Genomic DNA, 23,061 nt, shown 5'->3' on the forward strand with positions numbered 1-23,061 from the left:
TTTTAAAGTTCTCTCGAAAGCTTCAGGAACAAGTGGCCTCTTAAAATTTAGATTATTCTTTAAGCATAGTTCAGTAGGTAAATGATAGTTTGGGTGCATGGAGGCACCAGGAATTCAATTTTTTTGGTATAATTAAGATGTTTTTCAAAAAAGCAACATTACATCAAGAGTGAATTTCTCTTTTTTGGTCTTTGCGCGTGTGAAAAATCTGTCTGGTCCCATGAACTAAGCTTACTGTGAAATTGCTGAAGCTTAGTTTTGAAAGTATTCACACAAGTAATATATCACCCGTTCACAGCGCACCTTATCACAGTGCCACACCAAGCCTCACTTGTTCACATCAAAGACATGTCTTGAAAATCCCTAAAGCTCCCTTTAAAAGGTTACACACGGATACCCTGATCTGCTGAAAATAAACAGCTGGGTTTGTGTAGAAACTGTTGTGGGAAAAACGACTTGGTCTAATGATTTAAGCAGTTCATTTGAAACGTTTATTTAAAATGATCAAGAAAGGCAACTTTTGACCTAGAAAGAAGAATTTTTACAAGCTTGTTTAAACTTCAGAAGAAATAACTTTCCTTTTTATTGCAAATGGAAGAGACGGAAAAACACAATCAAAGGTGCAAGAACATCGGAGGTAATTTAACTTTATTTTTTTGTTGTTGTTGTTTTCTTTTTTTTTTAAAAAGGAGATTTTTATCACGCAAGGCAACAAAGAGAAGAAAAGCAAACTGCTATGAACAAACCACAACCCCCCCATCCCAAAGTCCCCCCACGTCCACCCCCCACTGGCAGCAAAGGGGTTCTCATTACAACCAAATCAAAGGGGCGAGAGAACAAGACTCACATTGTTCTGATTGTGTTTACTTACACTAAAAACACTAGAACTGGACGATCTGACTGTACAGTATAAGACAAACAATTTTGCTTTTCACATGAATGCATACACAAAACCTTACATTAAGCTTGTTTTTTTTACACTTAATTGACACCACAAATGAAACAGGAAGGTTTACAACTATGCAATACATTTGATTGATCTCTTGCAGACAGACTATACATGTCGCCATGGGCACTTCCTGGGGAAAAAAACAAGTTCACCAAAAAAGAAATTAATAAAAAGTAGAAGTAAGGTCTAGGTTTATTCTTTTTTTTTTTTTTTTGCTTTTTTCTTTCTTTTTTTTTAGTAACATCAAACCTGCATGTTGAGGTTAGCATGCCACTAGGGAATACGAAGGAAGCGATTCCCTTTAAAAAGGACTCCCTTAACCATATCCCCACTCACTTTGTAATTCGCCTTGACAGTAAATCAATTCTCAAGCCTGGCCCCTTGGACTCCTCCAGCCCTACGTCCTCCTCTCTCAACATTCCTGCGCACATGAATCACTCCAACTCCTGGCTTCTAAAAGGCATTTCCTGCCCGACCTTCTCTCCTTCTCTCTTTCGCTCAGTCTGGCTCTTCTGCTGAAAGCTGGGCAGGAACTCTGTCGAGCTTTGATTTGGACCCAGAGGGAGGAGAGCTCAGCCGAACCCGGGGCTTTGGCTCTGGGACCGCTTACAGACAGAGACATGGAGGCTGGGGATGTGTTGGGAGATGCCTGCACACCCAAGGAGGGATTTTGTGCTTTATCATTCAAATTGCAATATGAGCAGCGGACCATATTTCAGTGGCAATATCACTCCTACTACCAAAGACTTCCCTATGGGAGGATCCTTTTCTGAGGATTTAAGAATACATTCTCTCTGAGACAGATGTTGGTTATTTTAGCTCAGAAAACCTTTAACATCGCCATAGACTTCCAAGAATAGTAAAGTATGTAGTGTTGATTTTTAGCACACTACGAGGACTTACTAATATATTATCATTGTCATTAAATGAATTTAGGAGCATTCAAAGATTTTATGGAAAATTTACAAAGTGGAGTCTCTGAAACCAAACACCTGCTTTAGCTTCTCTTTGTTAATCTTTGTTGCTAAATCCACAGTAAATATACAACTTTTTGTCAGAACCAGCAAACCTGAGAAGACAGAAGCAGCTCTTAAAAAGAATGGTCTAAATGTAGTTCATATGTACACAAGTCAAACTTACATATTTTACAGAGACCACTACACAAGGATCACAAACAGTCTTAAGTGAGTCTACAGCGGAGTGAAAAGAGCTAACATGTTTCCACAGAATGCGGTGCTTTGTGAGCACATGTGTAGTTGTGCATGTTTGTTAACACTGAGAGTGGATGATCTCGTGTTCATCCCTTCTCAGATCATGGCTCTTATCACCAGTCTTCCTTTGACCTGGTGAAGATAGGTGCTCTGCTCTGACTGCAAGCGCTGATTGGTCAGAGCTTCATCCTCACTATCAACTGGCTCCTCCTTGACCTTGATGACCCCACAGGGAGCGTCTGGCATCTCACTGCTTGAGCCGCTGCTGCTGCTCAGCATGTGCTTCCGAATGACTCCTCCAGGGGGCAGCGCGTCCTCTTGCATTCTCTCTATGTCATCTTTGTGCTGCTGCTGCTGCTGATCCTCCAGCTCCTCCTCTGATTCCTGAAGATGTGCACTGGGCTGACGTAACTGCTCAATGGACTTGGATAACAGCTGCAAAACACAAAGGATTCCCATTCATTTTGACATTCTGAAGGCAGTGATCATTGCATTAATCAAGTTATTTTTTGTAACCAACGCCTGTTTTGTTTGTATACTTTATAAAACAAATTTAACCCTTGTGCTGTCCTAGGCACTTTAACATTGGGAGATGGGTCATCTAGACCCACTAGACAGTGCTCTGAACCTTTTTTCTTCAATGATTTGTGATCTTCACTGCTGTCCATGGATTACATGAAATCTTTCCACCTTTATCCACCTTTGTCATGGTAGGGAGAACACATCAATGTAAGGGTGGGGTCATCTAAGATAGCACAAGGGTTAAACACAACAATATGATTTTTAGTGTCAACTTTAACATACTTATTCAAATATATGTAGCAAGTGAATTTAGGTATTCGATAAAAATGAAAGCATAATTACTTTAGTGGTTTAACTTATAATTTCTTATAGAACAGATAATATTGAGTTTTCAGCTTTTAATTTATTTAAAAGACAAGACTTTCACAGATTATTTTTATTGCTATTGTTGTAATTTTTTCTTACAGGGTTTGAAAAAAAAGAAAAAGGCAAATCAGGACTGAACTGACTGACTATGGTAATCTGCTGAATATATCCTAAAAGCTGTTTCTGTTTTCTTTTCCTAAAGAAAAATAAGACATTATAAAGTTGAGGTTGTCTTCACGACAAAAAGGTTTACAGTAAAAACAACAGAAACTGCCTTTTTTGTGAGGAAGTTTTAGCTGAGATTATGTGGGTTCCTCTGGTTTAATCCTCAAGTCCAAATGTGTTTAACTAATTAATCAAATATTGTTTGGTTAGTATGAGTGGTTGCTTGAATGGCTATGTAGTGGACATAACTAGTTTGTTACTGAAAAAAGGAAGGAATGAGGAATAAAAGCAGGTTTGCATGTCATTCACTGTAGTTAATAGTTGCCAGAAAACAACAGCTAGGACCATTTGTCCACAAGGGGGCTCTAAAAACAAGCCTCCTAAAGTGTGCTCTTGTTAGTGGAAAACCAGACCAAATAAGATCAGGATGCAGGCTTGATATAAATATCACAATAAACAAGTAGAGCCCATAGGAATTAGCTTCTTTAGTTTGACATTGGTAAAGTCTTTAACTCCTCTGAAATCCTTAAGCTGTTGTAAATTTCCATTAGTGTCCTCAACTGCTGCTGTAAGAGGAAAAAAAAGCTGAAAGGATGTTTAAAAACAACCATGGAAAAGCTACTCTGAGGAAATTAATTAGGGCAATGTTTCAGCGCTCCATCTCAATAAAGACTGAGGGCTTATCCCTGATTAGTGGCCATTTATAACTTCCACTTAAAACGGCTTTACTTGCAATCTCATTGGCCTGAATGATCAGACCAAGGCCCTGTTGATGTGTTTCTCAAACAGATGTCATTATTCATTTCAAATGGATCGATTCTCCAGTAGAACCCTGGGAAATACTAGCTGATCATATTAGGGCAGAGTGTGTTAAAAACAAAACTAAACTTCTAGGTCCATGAAGTTTCTGTTAGTCAAAAACAGAAGCTCATTGAGCTTTTTGCTTCTAAGTATGAGCTTTTCAAAAGCCCTGTAGCTCATTCAGCACTCAATATCGGGACACTTTAGTTCTAGAGCTCACACAATGCCGCCTTTCACTGCATCCACCACCTCGCACACGTCGCTCAGTAGAATAATGTCAGTCTGTTTATAGCCAGGTCACCTCCGCCAGCTTACAGAAACACAAATATTGCCACAGAGGGACAAAGTGCATTCTAGAGAGTTATTTTTTTTTTACTTCATTTCCAGTTAGATGAATTGAATTTCACAGAGTTAGCAAAAAAGAAGAGTGCTGATGCCTTGAGCTATGATAACAGAATTAGAGGAAGAGGAAGGATTTTTTTTTTCTATCTGAAGTCAGGCAGAAGTTCTTTGGTTTGTAGAAACAACAGCAGGATTTCACAGAAGAACAGACTGTGACCCAGGTCTCCAAAGTTGAGCTGACCCACATGCTTTTTCAAAGGACTAAAAATAGGTTGGCATTGGTGTACTTAAAATGATTAAATCACACTCCCTGCAGTAAAAAATAAGACCTCCTGGGACCTTGAAAGTAATGCAGTGAGTTGTAAAAAGCCATTTGAAATTCTAAACTGACCCCTGTGTGCATGAATGTTAATGTGCAGGGTTTTACCTTATTTATGTGAACTTGCTGCTGGTATTGTTTCTGCTTCTCCAGGAAGTGCTGGTGTTGCTGCTGGATGACTAGTTGGGCCAATGTGTTCTGAGGCAGTGGCGCCGACTGGGTTCTGTTCAAAGGTCTGTGTTTTGGTAGTTTAGGCCTACTGCTGGAGGGGCGATCCTTCATGGCCAGAGGAGATTGAGGGTGGGGTGACATGGAGCTTTGGCCTTAAAAAGAACATAGAAACGTTGTTGTTGTTTTTTATCAATTTTTGTTGTATTGTAATTATAATAATTTATTACACCAGAAAAGAAGGAATAAAAGAGAAATTAACTAAAATCTTACCAGATGTGATGATCTTCTGCTGCCGCATTTGCTCTTTCTGCAGGAGGTGTTGGAGGAGAGCCTGGTGACTGGGGCTCACCTTAGACTCTAGAGCTGTATGAAGGGGCACAGGACCCAAAAGATGCCCAGGCAGCCCATGCTTGATTTCAGTGGATCTATCTTTCAACCCTATAGCAGCCTGAAAAAAGGAAAAGAAAGTGAAGAGGCTCTGCAACTGCTGCTCAATTTTTTTGTAAATCGAAAATAACTTTTTTATTTTAATAATTATTCTTATTACAAAAGACCAGAAGTAAAATCAAGAAATTAGAGCCCATCAATGGCAGGAAGCTCAAAACAGGACTCTATGGAATGTGCCACGGAGTCAAAAGATGATATATCATGTGCTTTGTTATCGGGGGGCTGCACACGAGAGCACTTGGACTTTTTTAAAAGCAGTGATAAATGAGGTAATAGGGGAGGATAAGAGCTTGCTTGACACAAGACACTGCAGAACAATATTTATCTAAGGTCAATAAAATCATCAGGGGCCACAGGTCAGGGCCCTGCGGTCACAAAGAAAAGTCAAGCAGAGAATGATGGCGAGCTTCGGAACTTGTCGACTGAGAGGAAAACCTCACATTATCAAACAAATACTCACGCTGATGGAGGAGGATGCATTTGAAAGCCCAAAGGAGATGTTGGGTAAAGACGGAGAAGTGTACAAGCTTAGCATGGACATGGAGCCTTCAGGCCGGAATAATCTTGGCTGGGAAGGCCATCTCTGAATGAAGCAGATGGGACACAAAGGAGAGTCAGTTTTAAGTGTGACATTCAGCGCTCACACTGCGCACAATTTCAAAGAATTTTTGCAGCAGCTACCGGTAAATGGTAATCCTCAACAGAAAAAGTTTCCTAGATGCTTAATGGCCTTAAAGGATGATTCACTACAACTTAAATAACCAAACATTTTGAAATCCTTTGCTCCATCTTCACTTTTTCAATCCCTAGTCAGCTGCCTGTTTGCACTGCACAGTCCCCACCCTCAGGCTACTCTCAGAGAACATCAGCACTGGGGCTTACTTCCTGTACCCAGCAGAGCAGTGGACCAGCATGTGGTTTTGGAACCGCCATGTTTATCCTTCCAACCCCGACCAGTACTCAGTGACCTGTATGTGGATATCCGGCCCATATTTGTCCCAAGGGACCCGTTCCCTCTGAAAAAGGATACCTAATGTAACGGTGCACAAACACGCTTTGCTTGTGCAACAGGCATGGGGTCCACGAGCAGCCCCACAGTCAACCAATGACTGTCATGAGAGTCTCAGCTTGGGCCAATACAATAGCAAGGCTGTGTTTATGTTGTTAGCATGTGGGTGTCTTTGGCTACCAGTGCCTGGGATATCAATTAAAATCCGCAGTCTTTCTCCCTAAGCTGCAACCTACAGCCCGGTGTCAGGGTGTCCCTCCCTTCCCCGTGTCACTAGAGGTCCCGGGGAGAGTAAACAGGGATGGTCAAAGAAAACACAGCTGCTCTGTCAAGATTTTTCAAAGATGTGTCATAGCGGCCACATTCTATAATAGTCTGCCTTGTGAGCTCAAGTAAGACGAGTTATGGTCAGTAACTCAGCCGTGAATCTACTTGGAACTGCCTCAAAACAAGTCAGTGTAAAAAAGCAGCCAGGACAGTGATAAAAATAACAACAAAAGAGCCCACACCCAAGACTGTCATTTTTAGTTTTTCATTTCATTTCATAGAATTTGCAGCTCATCTGTAAGTAAAAGAATCTATCTCAAAATTGTAATTTTTAAAGCATATTTGTTTTTATGAAGAAAACATGAAAAACTCATAGTAACACAGTTTTTATAATATTTATAATAATATATAATATTTTAAAGCAACAATTTAGCTTAAATTTAAAACAACAAAAAGGGATCCACTGTAATATCACAATTTGTGACGCCATTATGTAGGAAATTTGACTGCAGTGATTTTTATTTTTTCAACACACCTCCGTTTTTGTAGTAGTAGGCAGTGAGGAGGGTCCATTTTCAGTCCCCAAGGCACTGGAAGCCCCAATGGGAGAGCTGGGGCCAGACCCAGGGGCACTGTTGGTCGCCGAAGAGTCTATAAAACATCAAGGAGTTGGATGTAGATTGCGTGCTCGTATTTTAAACACATGTAAAAATGCCCAGCCTGAAAGCTGCTGAGCATGACAGAAATGTGAATGAGGATGGCTGCCTGACCAGTATTTTTTAAACACATTTATGAGAAGATGAATGCTTTTACGTATTCAGCTAAATTACAAATTGGCTAAAAATTCTGACCTATATTTTACATAGGGTTACTTCATTTGTAAAAAATTTTCTTTTCAGAAAGGAGATCAAATTTATCATGTAATTTTTTTTAAGAAAGTCAAACTATATGCATACCCATTAGCTCTAGAGCCCTCTTTTTGTATGGGGTCATTATGTTTCCATCTCTTCTCTTTAGCATTGGGCTGCTTCTCCTCTCAGCCACCTTCTGCTTCAGTCTGGATCGTAACTTCAGGTTTGGCTCAGACGCTAAAAAATAAAGAACAGATTATGTTTGTATACGGTTTAGCACACAAAACGCAGACTTCTAATTGATGGACAAATGTCATAATCACAAAGGCGTCGTCTGATTATTTCATTGAATGAATTAGGCTAAAAAGCCTTTTTAAAATTGGATTATTGTAAAATATGGAGAAACAAAAGAAAATGAGCTGAAAAGCAAAGAACACTGTGAAGAACTGTGATTTTGAGGAAGGTTTCAGATAAATTATACGAGTTGGGATTGGGCCCATTTCCACATCATCTGGACCAAATTACTTTCAGCAACACACAGGCTCTAAGTGAAATAGTTCGCTACCTGCAGCCCTGGTGACCACAGCCTGATACAGTAGCAACAGTTAAACTAACACAAAAACATGGCAGATGTTTCAGGCCTTCTCCTCACCCCCTACCCCTAATGCAAACCAGAGATACTCAAATATGAACACTCTGCTACAGTCTCACAGTGTTGACCCACAACCGTGTTAGTGTCCCTTCCACAACAGACCCCTTGCTTTTAAAATCTAGTAAGTTGATTTTAAGACCTCCAACTTGCTTACCCACCAACAAGGAGTGCACTCTGTTCTGTACAGGTACAAGGACAAGTCAAAAGTATTGACTGTGGTGTTGTTGTTTTTTTGTTAAATTTCTTTTGTAAGAGAAATAGTTCCCATCAACCTTTGCACACAGAACCCCACAGGTGCGCTTACACACTTAAAAAAAAAAAAACAGAATGCATACGCTCATCCTCTGAGTGAAAGCAAGAGCACAAAGCTCTGTTAAAGTTATGTAAACCTTCTGTTACACAATAGCCAACCTGTGTCAATTATTTATTTGTGATCAATAATTTATTAGTCCTTTTAATAGTTCCCATAACAGTCAAGCGTGCATAGGAAAGTGCAGCTATGACGCGGCAGCGCTGCGGGGAGGACGAGAGGGGGCATAGTTAGGAGGGCGGGCGCTTCGCTGCTATTTCTGGCTTTTGTCAAAAGCATCAAAACCATCTTCCCTAATACGTGGCACAGACCTCTAATCCTGTGGGTGTGAGGTAGAACGAAAGACAGCGAGGGAGGAAGAAAGGAGGTAAGAGAGATAAATGGAGAGAAAGCGCTGTTGGGAGTCATATGAATTCGCTTCACGCCCTACTGCCTTGATTGCTTTCTATTTTTACACTCTGCTGCCACCAAACTACGCATCCCAATTGGTCGCCACAGGAACGCCAGACAGCAGCGTAGGAACAAACACTTTCTCACATGTCTCCACGGGAAAAGAAATTGCCCTGATGCATGGTGCAACAGGAGGCAAAGATGGGTGCTGCAAAGCATATCCACTGAACACCTGGGTAACTTGTGCTGCGGCGACGTGATTGTGCGTGTTACATGTGCTAATGCCCAAGATGTGCCGCAGTCATAAATCTGTCTCAATTTGGGTTACATCCTGAAATGAACAGATGCTGTTAAAAAAGGCTAAGGTTTATTCTTAGATTTTAAAGACATGCTGCTGGGAATTTAGTACAAATAGCTTTCCCTACGCGGATGCTGCCTTATGACAAAAAGTGTTTATTAATTAAAAGGGGTGACAATGCTGATAGACAGACAGATGATGGATAAAAGAGATGATGATCATGTTAGTGACTTAAATTTCAAGTTATTCAACTGAGAACACAACCACATCATCATCTTTCCACCACTATACTTTATGCCTTAGTCACAAGTAACTATATGTGGGTTGGCCCGTTTGGTTGGTGCAGGTTTTGGGGTTGTCCAGGCCAGAGGGTTGTAGAGAGAAAGGGCTGCATCTTAGAAGTACAGGTGTATCTTGCAGTTTCTTTGAGGCTTGTATGTCCACCTTAAGGGACATCATGAAAATGGAACGAACTGCTGTAGTACATGTAGTAAATGTATGGTAAAGTATTTGTAAGGATATAGTAAGTTACACAAACCTATGATGCATGGGGCATGCTTTTGTACAGTGCCCTTTATGCAGCACTCCAGTCGTTAGTAAGGCTGGTTAATTACTGACCTCGTGCAAATGCTGCATGCACGGGGTGTGCAGGTGATAGGTAAGTGTCTGGAAAATACCTGTAGTATGCCCACACAAATTATGCTCTGTCTAATTCCCTAACAGCCAAGCTGCACGCAAGGGACTGCAGGGACTGTGCACCTTTCACTTGAATAGTACTAGCAGGCTCCCTACGCAGTGCACAGAGTTCAGGGAGGTTGAAAAATGTTAAATCACTTACTTCAACCTTACTTACACTTACGTGTTGCTTAAGTGTTCACTACTACCTGTTGCCTGCAGCATGCCCAAAGAAATAATATGCATGAACATTTTTGTTTCATGGGTTTACTGGTATTTTGTCCAGACCACCAGTGTGGCCAGTACAGGTTGGTCCATTTTTTACCCGCAAACAGTCCGTATCCACCCGTGTTTTTTGGTTCCTGGCTCTTCACCTGACACTAGACCTTGTAAAATTTTACTGGGTTTATTCGTCTTCACTTTCAGTCTGTACACATAAGCAGCACTGCATGTAGTCTTTACATAGAACATAGTCCTGTGTGGGTGTACGTAGCTTCAGTTTTATGAATGAATGCAACCCATATTTCTCCCTTTTTTTCTAGCAACCTGATTGGCTGACCTGCCGTTTTTAAAGACGTCAGAGGTTTCCTCCTGGCCGACAGCTTGAACTCATCATTTGACCGAAGTTTTTTCTTTGTTAAGTTTAAAATTATAGGCAGCTATGTTTCTTATGCTTTGTTTCTAGTTGTGCTATGTTAGAGGGTCAGACCCATGGCACGCCTGGTTCTTGATGTGCTTCCATCTTTTGTTTTTATTTTTTTCATCAGAGCTTCCCAATCTTATAATTTCTTCATATGTGTGGGATCCTTGAGTCATTTGGGCCATAACAATGATGTATTTTGGCAATTCCTCAAAAACTAAATCGTACTTTTTTTTAATCAGTTTTCCAGGTATTGTAATTTTATAAACCGTTTACAGTTTTTAGTAAAATGACTGTAGATGTCTTTCTGAGCACTGATGATCAAAGACCCACTTTGATCATCTTTTGATTAGTTTCAAATCGTTCCTAGTGGTCTTTTAACTATGATCATAACAATTGTAACCAAAATCAAAAACCTAAGTCATTTTCTAGGACAAGGTTTCTGCAGAGCGGCAGTTCTTTAGAAATTCACCTCTGAGATGTGGGCAAGATCATTTGGACGGAGCAACCCCGCTCCCCCTTTCCTTCCTTATAGCTGAGAGCTCTAAGCATGGAACTTATGGCCCACCCAGCATATTTTCTATGTTACAAATACAATCTCTTTCAAACTACATTTTTTTGCTGGCTCCTGATTCAAAATGATTTGAATAATAATAAAAAAACACTCAGATATTTAATTTTAAGGTTAATTTTCTGAATATCTTTCCTCCATCATCAGAAAAATGCCACAAGAACATGTCTTGCACAAGCTCATTTAAGCTCATTTAACTTTTGTTAATATTCATTTCCAGACTTTCCTTGAGACCAATAAAAACGGCCCTGTGTTTGTCACTTTCCACTTTAGTGTTTAAGAATATCACTGTAAGTGAATAATGACATGATATAATATGTCATGTGTTGTTGCTCACCTAAACTTGTTTTCATCTAACTTTAAGAATGCTGTAAGCGCCACTGACTATTTTAGGTCTTGATATTTAAAACCTCAGAAATGAAAGAGGGTGCACTTTCTTTTTCACATGACTGCACCTGAAAATATCTCCCCTGCACCTGCTGAATAGACATGTTTAATAACTGGGTCAAAACCAAGGCGGGTGTCGCACTTCTTTCTGCTAAGCCTCAACTATTCTTGCCACAGACTGCGAGTGGGCCTTTGACTCAAGTCAGTTTCAGGAATTGAAAAATAGGATCCGTACTGAGTCGACACGGTCTGCACATGCCTCTTTATTAGTGTTTTCCTGAACTGGAGAGATGAGGGCATCACAGATAGTTTTTTTTTAGATGATACTAAGTTAAATAGCTAATAATGAGGAGCAGACTTGTATTTCTAACTTTTAGTTTTTAAAATACATACAGACCTTTTAGGATGCTTTACATGGAACCCTCACCTCAATGTCAAGAAAAAAAGAACTTAATTTGGTATTTTAGCCAAACAAAGCAGTAGGGTGTCTGACTTGGCGCATTTAAGTCACCTCTACGTTGTTTTGAAAGGGCTATCTTTCTTAAACAAACAGTTCTGTGGAGTTTCATCCTGCTTGTGCTGGTCCTTAAGTCGGCTACACCTGCCAATCAGTTATCAGTGACAGCCAGTGGCCCAGGGAACACAACTACCTTTGTGCTTGCACTTTGCATGCCAAACTCTCAGAGGATTTAACTGAAGACAGACGGGAAGTAGGGGTGAATGCCTGAGCAGGAAATGACCACATATAGATTTAGGAATCCAAAAAGTAAGTGAAATTTTGTGAGAGCTGGAGAGCAGGGCACTGAAAAATGGGGGATATTTATGAAAGCATTTGTCAGCACAGTGGTGAGACTGCAATGTTATTTTTTTCTCTCATACTTGTTTAAACCTGCTTTGTTGTGTTTAGACTAAAAACTATATAAATCTACCTTTAACCACCTCCCTGTTATTTCTGAAAACAGTCCTCAGTAGATCTGAAGGTATTTCCCAAAGATAAAAATGTTAAAGGAGGTATTCCTCTGTTCTGACTATGCCAAGGATCAAAGTGAATACAACAGTACTTCAGAAAAGAAATCTCTGTAACCTTTCATCTATCTTTCAGATATTTCTTCTTGTCATTCTGTGACTCCATTTTACAAGAGATAATTGTGTTTGATCTCCAGCTCGTGTATACACGCAGAATGACAGGCCTGTAGTTCACCAACTCACCAAGCATAATATTGTTTCCAAATGTAATTTAAAGAGACATGGGAGAGAAAAAAAACAGAATATAATTTGGTGACCTCAGAAAAATTCAGCTTCAACCTTGGCAAACGTTCATGCTTGCGCTAAAAAGAGAGGCAGGAATTATTGCTGCTTACGCAGTCGTTCCCACAGGGTTTCTCAAACTTAAAACAATAAACCTGAGCTGCTTTTTGGTGGGAACCTATTTTCAAAACGGTTTTAAAGCCCACAAAGTCTGGAGGAATTAATGCGCCTAAATTCACCCAATTAACCCCTAACTGTTTAAAAGAACCGTTTGAACCGTGGTATGTTCTTATAACACAGGGATGAATGTGATTCCCTTTTAATTAGAATTTAGCAAAAGTGATATATTTGAATCTGTGACGTAAAAAGAAATTATTCTTCCTTGTGCGTTTTTTGGGAAAGCTAAAATACATAAAAAGGAAAGACTTTAAGTTCATCTGTGCACCACTGCTTTGAGATTTGTGCTGAGCCCTGGGGAAAGAGAAGGGGGGCAGGGGTCATGATGACCCTAACTGATGTTATTAGCAGGTCATCAGGAACCCCCAGGAAATATTCAATCAGTGCCCTCAACAAGGTAAAAAAAGACACTTTTTGTAATAATAATCTGCTTGGAAAATAGAAAATCTTGAACAATTTTAGTTTATGTTAACCAACTATATAGAAAGTGGTCATATTTGAATTTTATGACTAAGCTAAGTCAGTGAGGAAATGTACTAACCTGTCTTTCTCAAGGGGAAGTCATCCTTGTTCTCTATGGGTGACGGCAGAGTGTAATGACAGGTCGGGGATGTGCCACCCAGAGGTGGAGAGCTTTGGTCCAGTGATGTGTGGTGTGAGGACCTAAGAATGCACACAAAGATTTAAAACTAAAAAATATCAGACATAATAGACATTCATTTTTTGTATCTTTTTGTGTGGAAATATTAGGAAACACTCACGTGTACCAGAGTTTAGGGTGGTGGACAAAAGAATGATTAGTTCCATTGACAACTGGATCCTTGGCGGATTTACTCAACAGAAACTCTTGGAGTTTCTGCTTCACTTCTGTACTGGCCACTGCACCTGTGGGACCAAAAGACAGAACCAAAGGGACGGAGGTTACCCTAAATTTGCTGCTGCATTGATATTTAACCTTAATGTGCATAGGGTCTAAAGTGTTTTTTATTCAACAGACAGAACTATTTAGAATTTAGAACTAACGGGAAGAGGTTTGAAACTGTTTCTTCTATAATCCCCGCAGAAAAGAAACGTTCACTTCCATTCTTTTTCAGAGCAAACAAGGGGATTGTAAAAGGATTTTTGCTCCTTGTGGTCAAAGATTTCCCTCTAGTGGTAAAAGAAATCTATTTAGTTTCTGCAGAAGTGATACTTTCGGGAACATTTTTCCCCATCTCATGGTTACAGCTGAAGAGAACAGTTTCAAATTACCTGACTTGACAAAGTCGTATATCTTGTCTATTATTAACTACAAGGAAGAAACAGTAATGTATACCTGGAGCTATTTCTATAGCGCGCTGGAGCATAAATCCAAAGCTTGAATTTCACTTTATGTCATCAGTCTCATGGAGTGGTTAAAGTGCAATCATCATCTCCTTTTTTAAAACGTTTGAGGCAAATCTAATAATTGTCCAGGCTTTCTTCTATGTATGCTGTCATTTTCACAGCTTCTGATAATCCTCTACTGACAATAAAGAAACTCGCTATTTGACATCACCAGCTTGCAGCTTAATGTCTTTCAGCATTGCACGAGTAACAAATATATCAGCTTTATACAAAGATTAATTGAAAGTGGTTAATTTCACATTGTGTGCTGTAACCTAACAGTTGTGTTTCATTTTGGTCCATTTTTATTGAAAGGGTATTATTAGGGGGATAAAACAGTCCAGGGAAAAGACTTTTCAGACAGAATAACCTATATTAGGCCTGTCCTATTAAATAAGTATGCATATTTTTCATTTATGCATAAAAATGGTTTTAGAAATGGAATGTCATGCTTGTTTTTGCCCGAGGCTTTACTATATATTTTTTTCAAGTTCAGCTCTTTATGGGTAGAACTTGTTAATAATGGCGGTATCGAGCTCTTACTCTCTCGGGATCGCTCCTTGCCCCTCAGGCTCAGGCTGGAGACGAGCTGCTCTCGCCGGTGCCTCTCCTGCTCCTTCTCCTGATGGCTTTGCTGTTGCTGCTGTTCCAGTCGCCGCTCCTTCTCTGCAAGTTCCTGCTGCTGCTTCATGGCCTGGAGCTCCTGCTGAAGCTAAGGGTGCACATCAGCAAAAAGATACATTTAATTGTAAAAGCCTAGCAACTTCTGATAAGTTCTGCAGATCACTTTGCTTTGCTTTAATGGGTCATTTTGACATTTTTCTCCTGCTGTGTTGCTAAACACTAAGCATCGTTGAATAGTTTCTCTTCTGCTGCACTCTGTAAAGTTGTCTTGACATATACTTTAATTACTGTATCCGCACAGTGCCATGCTGTGTTGCAGTCTGTCTTTTTGTGCTGCGCAGACAATAATGCAACTGTTCAAAGAGAAGCTAACCTTGAGATGCTCCTGGAGCTGGGCCTGGTGCTGCCGGGTCAGCTTCTCATGCTGCTTCTGGAACTCGCTGATCAGTAACTGTTTCTGGATTTGCTGCTGCTTCTGAATGAGAAGCAGCTCCTGCTGTAGCTGCCTCTCCCACAGGCCGTGGTCTGAGCCTGGCCCCAGCATCCTCAGGTCAGTGCGCAGGTCCAAGGGTGATAAGGGCTCCACAGCCAATGGCACGTCTGGTTTTATATCTGTTGCAGCAAAGTAATTGGACACAGTAAAAGAGAGGATGAGTGTACTCTGTTCCAAACTGTGCAGAAAAAGAAGTAAAAGAACTAATGTGGGATTGAAAAAAATACATGTACGGAGCGTGTGAGTAAGAAAACAAGCATCTGTCGCCCAGAACCTTAGGAAGCAATTATGACAGTAAACAAAAACAAACAGCAACACATCCGTCATTTCCAAATCTTCTGGGAGCGGCAGCTCATGCATATGCTTTGCTCAATGGACATGTGGCACGAAATGTTGAAAAGGTCATTAAAAGTTTTAACATGAAATCTGACTTCCCGCTGTTTCATAAATAAATAAAGGGAGTCCTTTCCTCTGTCTGCACCAGAACATCAAGCAGATAAGTCTTTCTGCCATAAATAATTCAAGAAAAAGTCGGCTGGGAACTCGTGTGTTTGTAAATTCCTGTACCCTGATCTTTCCATCTCTGTCCTTGAGAGCAGATGCTGCAAACAGAGTACCCAAAGGTATGAACTATTATAAGAAATTGCCAAACACAAAGTCTTTTCGACCTCTACATACTGTTCCGCCTGTTACAAAGACCAAACCAACGCCCAGCTGCCAACATCAAAGTTACTTCAGCTCTATTCCATGGAGAGTTGTCAGTGCTTATTCATTATTTTCCTCATCTTCGTTATCTTTTCTTTAAAATCCCCATTTTGACACCCAGCTGAATTAATGAGACATCTTCATTATGTACTTTTCCCTAAAAATTACCCTTTAGAAATTTAGGGATGTACACAAGTTTTGCTAAAATCGAAAAAATGTCCCACAATAAAAAAATAAAAAAGATTATAATCATGAGATTATTTTCATCCAATGTCCAGACTGCTTCTATGAAGCAGAAACCTACTTAAAATTCCAGTTGCTGCAGGGAGGTTTATCGAGTGCATTCACTGCCTTAATCTTCTCAAGGGTCACATCTCAGAGTGCAAATATTGAACACGTTGCAACACCACCTGCTCTTTAGAAGCCTATCAGACCATGGTTCTGTCACACATCTGCACCTAAACTGCACTAAAAAGATGATTAGAAGTTCTGGTAAAACAACCAGCATCCTCGCCCTCTTCATAATCTGAAATGCAGCGCCCCTCTCCTCACTGTGTGAAGCTGCATGGTTCCTGTTTGTTTTGTCGGGCAGCCTGTTTTTCGTTCCATGTGTATGCGGTGGCGATGAATATAAATAGAAACATAAAAGCAAGTGGCGCAATCCTGGTCTGTGACAACCCCCACACCCTAGTATCCACCACCCTAACTTGCCGCTGCCATGGCAACGCTGGCGGCGTAATTTAGTCTCCCTATTCTGCAGATATTGAGTCTCGCTGCATGTCATTTACTGCCTACAGTGGCAATGTGACATGTTGGCTAATATATCAGCTTTTCAGCTCTTATATAAGAAAGGAGTCCCCAGCAGAGATAGACAGAGAGAAAATGTAACAAAACCCTCCGACACAGAAACACTCAGCAGAGAATCAACATCTAAGCAATAAGAGGGTCTTTAAACTTGTTCGGAAAGTGAAGACAACTAGAAGGGACTCCTGTGGTAGGATTTTCTTGTCTGTGTTCTAAAAACAGCATCATTGAAATGAAAGAGGAGGGCAGCAACTCTGCAGATGCAGCAAGCAGGCACCTGTGGAACAGGAACTTCTCTCCTGACACAGAATATTAATGTTCGCATGAAAGAACTAAACAAAGACGCCTTTTGTGACGGGCGCCGTTCCAGGAGAAGCCCGAACCTGCAAACCATCGAAAGGACTCAGCCTCACAGCCACTTTTACCTAATGGATCCAAATATAGCTCCCGCGCCCCATTAAAAAATACATAAAACTAAAATCACCAGGAGAAAAACCCACTGTGAGATCTAATTAATATCATGTTTCATTCACCACCCTGGCTTGATTGACATTAAGAATATCCACGTTGATCAGCATGTCAAGCTGAACCCGCCTTAGAAAATTTCAGACAGGATAGAGGGAGGGATGGAGGAGGAAGAGTGTGAAAGCTTAAGTCATATTTGATAACCAAGCCCATATGAAATATAGCCCTTGAAGAAAAATAGAACAGCTTCACGTATGTGTTCTATTCTCATCTGCACCAACAGGAATGACACTAAACTGAAACAAAACTGAAATGCCTGGAAGCAGTTTCCTTGATACTAACCATGTACTGTAAACTCTCGTCACTAGTTGAAATAGAAACACGTTCTTTTTTTTTTTCTTTTTAAAATAATAAAATACATTGGTGTAGTATTTTTGTAAGATAATGGCTAAAAGGTGAATGTGAAAAGCAGTCTGAAACCATATAAACTCAAACCTTCAGCCTAAACTGGGAACAGAGAATATGGAACCACTAGTTACTGAAGCTAAATATAAATGCTTTTCTGAGCAGAATCTTAATATAGACAATGTGTGAAAGACTGTCACAGTTGAGAGGCTGTCTGCTCAATTTAACACAGGCAAAAATAAAAGCAGTGTCACATTTATGTAACTTTTGTGTCATTTTCTCAACGCTCAGAGGGGTGTGTGTGTGCATCAGGGGTCCTGCAGTGCAGCTGGTGATGGTGACCATGATAGAACTATCTCATCCTGGCTGAAAATGACGGGCCTCAAAATTACAGGAAAGAGCACCGTAACATCTGCAGGCTCTGGTAAACAGAAGATTTATGAATGACAGGTAACAAATTTGTTTTTAGAACAAGGGAGCAACACGCAGCCCACTCTATGCCCAGATTTCTCCCTGCAGAGGGCCTGCCAAGGGGGATTGGGTGAGTCATTGCCTGTGACCACACTCCCACTGCAGCGCTACACCACCAATACCCTCACAGTGTTTATTTCTATAACCGATTTGCCTCTCATTAGCAGTGGCGGCGGTCAGAGTGACAATCACAGCCTTAATTTAAGATGTTTGATGGCTGCTTCTTTTCTCTTCCCCTTTTTATTACTTTTTGCTGTTTTTTTTTTTGTTTTTTTTTGCTTTAGGGTATATAACCAGACTTCCCCTCACAGGTTACTCATTGCAGACACATATTTAAATATTAGCCTTCTATTGTACACAATTGTATGCTGATAAAAAAAAATTTTGATCAAGATGACAGAATTAAGCAACCGTTAGTTTTACAATATTGTGTCTGACGCTTAAAGTATTATTTTTTGTGTCATTACGATAGAAACTTAAATCAATACGACTGAAATCAAAACGAACAAACAAATTATTTACTAAAAATTCACCTCAAAAGATAAAAAGTCCAGCTGTTAAACTTTGATGTCAGACTTAGAGATCTATTTTTAAAAATGTATAAAAATGAATCATTAAAAAAAGTACAATCCTCATTACTATTTAAGCAAAAATCAATTTTGCCCAATCATTATATATTAGTAAAGCAAAGTTGTAACACAAAACCCTTTTGATATTATCAATAATAATGTACCAAAATCTTGTTATAGCCTCTTATCTAAAGGAGTTCCCATCTTTTCAAATTAAGAAAAATTGAATGTAGCAAAACAAGAGTATTCAACCTGCAAAGCTTTAACATCATTTAAAATATTCCTCCATTAAGGTTTCAAAGCATTAACCTAGTTTATCTTTTTTCTTGAATATAAATCAGAATTTTACAATTCAGGGGGTTGATGACACTTTAAGCATGGAAGCTGTGAGCTTTTAGATGGAGCAGACATGTGCGCTGATCTAAATTTCCTGTCTGCCTTTATAAATAGAAACAGAGATACAGAAGATGTTTGAGGGCAAAAAATAAGCTTATGCTCGGGACTGCAATGTGGTGCTGGATCTCTCATTAAGTGCCTTGTTATTTTGAGCAGCTGGTGCATCTAAAGCAGGAAACAGGTCTTTATTTTTAAGACTCGAGCTTGTTCCTTCAACCAACCCAAAGCTGCGTTTTTCAGACTCTGCAAACAAGTAGAAGCGAGTTCAGACGCTTCAGACCTTTGACCTGCCAGTCTCCTGTCAGGTGTTTACTCAAAGCATTTCTTAAAAAAGGAAGGTATGAGTAGAAGGAAAAATAAACTAGGTTGAATAAAAGACAGACAATACACAAAAATGGTAAATGATAAACAGGAAGTCCTTCAACTTTTCATCAGATTTACTAAAGCTCCAAAAAAATCCATACCAATAAACATTTACAGAAATGTTTTGATCCACAGTAAACACTAAAAACCACAATAAGTTATCCATAAAAAACAAATCGGAAATCTTGTTTTCTTAAAAGCATATTGACAAAAACTAAAGGCTTTTGCCTTTTTGATCAATTTTTGATATGAAAATGTAGCACTTTTCATTTATAGTAGCACAAAGGTAACACAGAATCCCATTCACTTCAACTACGCATGTATGCAGACAACTGGACCTCAAAGCGGAGACATTGTTCTCAATTAAAAGATCTCTTTTGAAGTTTGCGTGGTATTTTTATCTAACAAAAACTCATTATTCTGTCTCTGCGTGAAAACCCACCTTAGAATAGCTTGATTTTATTTTTAACTTTGATACAACAGGTCTAATCAACAGGAAAGTGCATGTATATCCTTCTTTTTACTGCTCCACTTGAAATGTACTAGCAGAGAAGGACTGCATGAAATTTCAAGTGTTGCACTAGAAATACAATAAAAGTTTTATTTACCTGAAAAAATAAACACACCACAACCTACAGTAAGAACTAAATACTTGTCTGTAGGCATAAAAATAAAAAGGAAAAGAGTAGAGAAGCTGCGCTATTTAGCAGAAAATCTTAAGACAGATAAAGTTATTCACTGTCTGTCGATATCTTCTGCAGTGGAAAGAACAAATTAAATAGACAGTTTTTATAAATATCTGTTCCAAGCTGCTGTTATATCAGGAGCATGCTGAGATGGAATGATAACGCACAGACGCCTAATCTTAGCAGGCTAATGCCATAAGCTGAAAATAACTCACCTAAGAATAGCTGACCCACAGAAAAAGCAAGGGGCCTGAATACAGGCACTCACTACAGCTCTTGTTTGACTCACAAGCAAGACAAAAGAAGAAAGCCCTGCTTGGGTTACCTGATATGAAAGAACCTGAAATAAACCTTTCTATTGACAGACATGGACTCTGTCATCCTCAAATCTTGACCTTTGACCCCCTTTTTTTCTATCCTAATGCTCATCCCATTGCCTTTGGGTTTTTCTCTTAAGATCTGTTTTCTTTACTGGAACTCTTTTTAATGTCTCACTTGTTCTTTTAGACACAAAGTACTGGTTTTACAACTGCCTCATGTAATTTTACAACATACTCTCTGTCATGCCCTCTGGTTAACTATTCTAAGTAATTACATTTGAATACATTTGTCTAAAAAATATTCCTCCCTTCTGAAGGCAATCTTCACATTTTATCAATAGACACAGTTAGGGCTGGGGAGGTGGGGAGAAACAAAGTGACTCATCCTGAGTCAATACAGTGAATAGATGTTAGTCATTCTGATGTCAGCTATGTACTTTTCAATTCAATTCTCAGTTCAAAAATAGCCCAGCCAGTGTGTGCGTGCGTGCGTGTGTCTCTGTGTGTGCGTTCGCGTGCGTGGGAGGGGGTGTGCGCGCGTGTGCGCGTGGTAAATGTCCAGAGAGAAACCTTTCACATGTCCCCACAGTATTTCTGTCACAGCTCTTCCTGTTCCCTCAAAAGTACACTGACATGGAAGCTTAAACGCACACTGTCAACACTTCTTCCCCCAAAAAACTGAATTCAGGACAACATAGAAATATATTTTTAAAAATTTGACAGACGCCTCAAAAACCTCCAAAGAAGAAGAATTAGTAATATGCCATTGTAAAAGTAAATACCTTGATTGATTGAGGATGAGGAGGTAGTTGGTCCTACCACATTACAGTGAAGAAGGGCTTTGGGTTGTCTTTACGCACAGACGCGGCGCAAAGAGTTTTGATGAGAAAGGATGGACTGACTGACAGAAAAGAGGGAATGGATATAGAGTAATAGAGAAGAGAGTAAGAAGGAGTAGAGACGCCGGGCTGTGAGATGATCACCTGAGTTGTTCACGTTGTGCATCTTGGTCTGGTTGGGGAGCTGCTGGTGTCCGACGCGCCCCTCTGTTGTGGAGAAACTTGACTCGCCCTCGTAAATCGTCTGCAGCATACTCCACTCAGCGCTCAGGTCTCATCTCAAGCCTTGCGTTTCCCGTCAACAAGAGCCACCCCTCAGCCACTCAGGGGAGAGAGAAACCGCGACAACAGGCAACTGTCTCCCCCCTTCCTCCAACTCCTCCCCTCCCCGAGAAACTACTCTGTTGTGGAGCACAGGACTGCACACAGCCTCTCTGCAGGGCTGCCGCTAGTCTCTCCGGGGTGTCCTGCCTCAGTCTGGTGCAAAAGCACAAATGCTGCCTCTCGGTCTGCCTCTATTTTCTCCCACTCCCCGTGTCTGAGCGCGGGAAGATTGGGAGAAATGTGGAGCGGAGTTGCAGGAGAAAAAAACTGCGCGCTGTGTACCGAGCACCACGCAGAGGCACGAATGCGAGACTGAGGGAGGGAGCGAGCTTCATTTGCATGTGAATCAACAACTGCGTGGCCCACAGGTGACAGAAATAGAACAATGGCCAGCCCTGGCTAAAAATAGGTCAGGCAAGGCGCAGGGATTGGAGCAGCATTGATGCGTTTAAAAATACCACACCAAACACAGCTGTCTTCTTCAGCTCCTGCCAGAAGGCATGTCTCCTGACTCCTTCTCTGCAGATGGAGGCTTGATCTCACCTTATCTCTCGTTTCTGATTTATTGAACCTGTATACTCTATTTATATCTCCATCTTCAGCATGGATGGACATCTCTCTAGGTGTTTGCAAACTTCCCTTCTCAGTATTTCTTTCTTGTTTTCATGAAAAAAATCATGCAGCTATGGACATTAGACAATCTTTCAGCATACATATGTCAAAAATATAAAAGCACAAACTAAACAGGGCAGATTGGGAAGCAGTGTGCTACCGCACTGCATTAGCTTAAATGTATGTGCCAGGTTCAGTGTGAATCCAGAGGAAAGCTGGTTCTCAGGAAGCATGCTTCCAGCTCACCAAGGATGCCATCTCACAGTTGGCATCCTTGGTGACCATAATTACGTAAGCATGACCATAATTACCAAAACCTCTCAAAGTGTGTCAAGAGCTCCTCTTTAAGAGATAAAGTTTCTTTCCCCTTAAATTGTTATGCTTAAAGAAACTATTACTTATGCTTCCCTGAAACATAAGATATGAAATTACTGGTGGGTGAGAAAAAGCCCCTCAGCACCACTCTTTCCATTAACATCACAAGACTAAAACTCCACAGTTAACACAATCCGACTCTTTCCAATAAAAGCCAAGTCAAATATTCTGTCTAACCACTGATGCAGGGCTGAGTTTGTGGCCAAGCAGCCTGTGCCTTTAAATTTTTCATCTTCCTTCATAATTTGACCTGTCCCCCTGCCAGGGGCGTGGAGCCAGCACGGCTATTTTTAGTTTGTGAGCTTTGACGACCAGGCTACAGAGACACAGGGAAGGAGTTTTACTGTGTTGTTTCAGCTGGACCAACATTTACCTCCTCAATCCTTTTATCACAGCGAAACCAAGGAGGAAATGCACGGCTTGCAGGCTCGCCCCAGACACAAAAACAAGAATGATGGTAATGTATAAGTGTTGTGT

At 40.3% G+C, this 23,061-nt stretch overlaps 1 protein-coding gene across 7 annotated transcripts; it reads right to left on the reverse strand.

Annotated features, from left to right (window-relative positions):
- Positions 1–631: 631 nt before the first annotated feature.
- On the reverse strand, positions 632–21,912 carry hdac9b (histone deacetylase 9b). 7 transcript variants are annotated; one of them, XM_004077816.5, is made up of 11 exons: positions 21,418–21,912; positions 15,131–15,369; positions 14,677–14,845; positions 13,530–13,653; positions 13,310–13,431; positions 7,526–7,657; positions 7,105–7,220; positions 5,754–5,876; positions 5,117–5,294; positions 4,784–4,998; positions 632–2,595 (listed from the first exon to the last, which is right to left on the reverse strand). In XM_004077816.5, the coding sequence occupies exons 1-11, from the start codon at positions 21,524–21,526 to the stop codon at positions 2,257–2,259; spliced, it is 1,866 nt and encodes a 621-aa protein (XP_004077864.1). In that variant the 5' UTR covers positions 21,527–21,912; the 3' UTR covers positions 632–2,256. The 7 variants fall into 7 exon arrangements, with proteins under 7 accessions (XP_004077864.1, XP_011483460.1, XP_078789418.1 ...); XM_011485158.4 differs by having other exon boundaries at positions 13,536–13,653; positions 21,418–21,911; XM_078933292.1 differs by having other exon boundaries at positions 13,536–13,660; positions 14,675–14,845; positions 21,418–21,900.
- Between the last annotated feature and the right edge of the window lie 1,149 nt (positions 21,913–23,061).

This window comes from Oryzias latipes, chromosome 16 (genome assembly GCF_053564925.1).
Source record: "Oryzias latipes strain Hd-rR chromosome 16, Olatipes_Hd-rR_3.1".
Classification (NCBI taxonomy): domain Eukaryota; kingdom Metazoa; phylum Chordata; class Actinopteri; order Beloniformes; family Adrianichthyidae; genus Oryzias; species Oryzias latipes.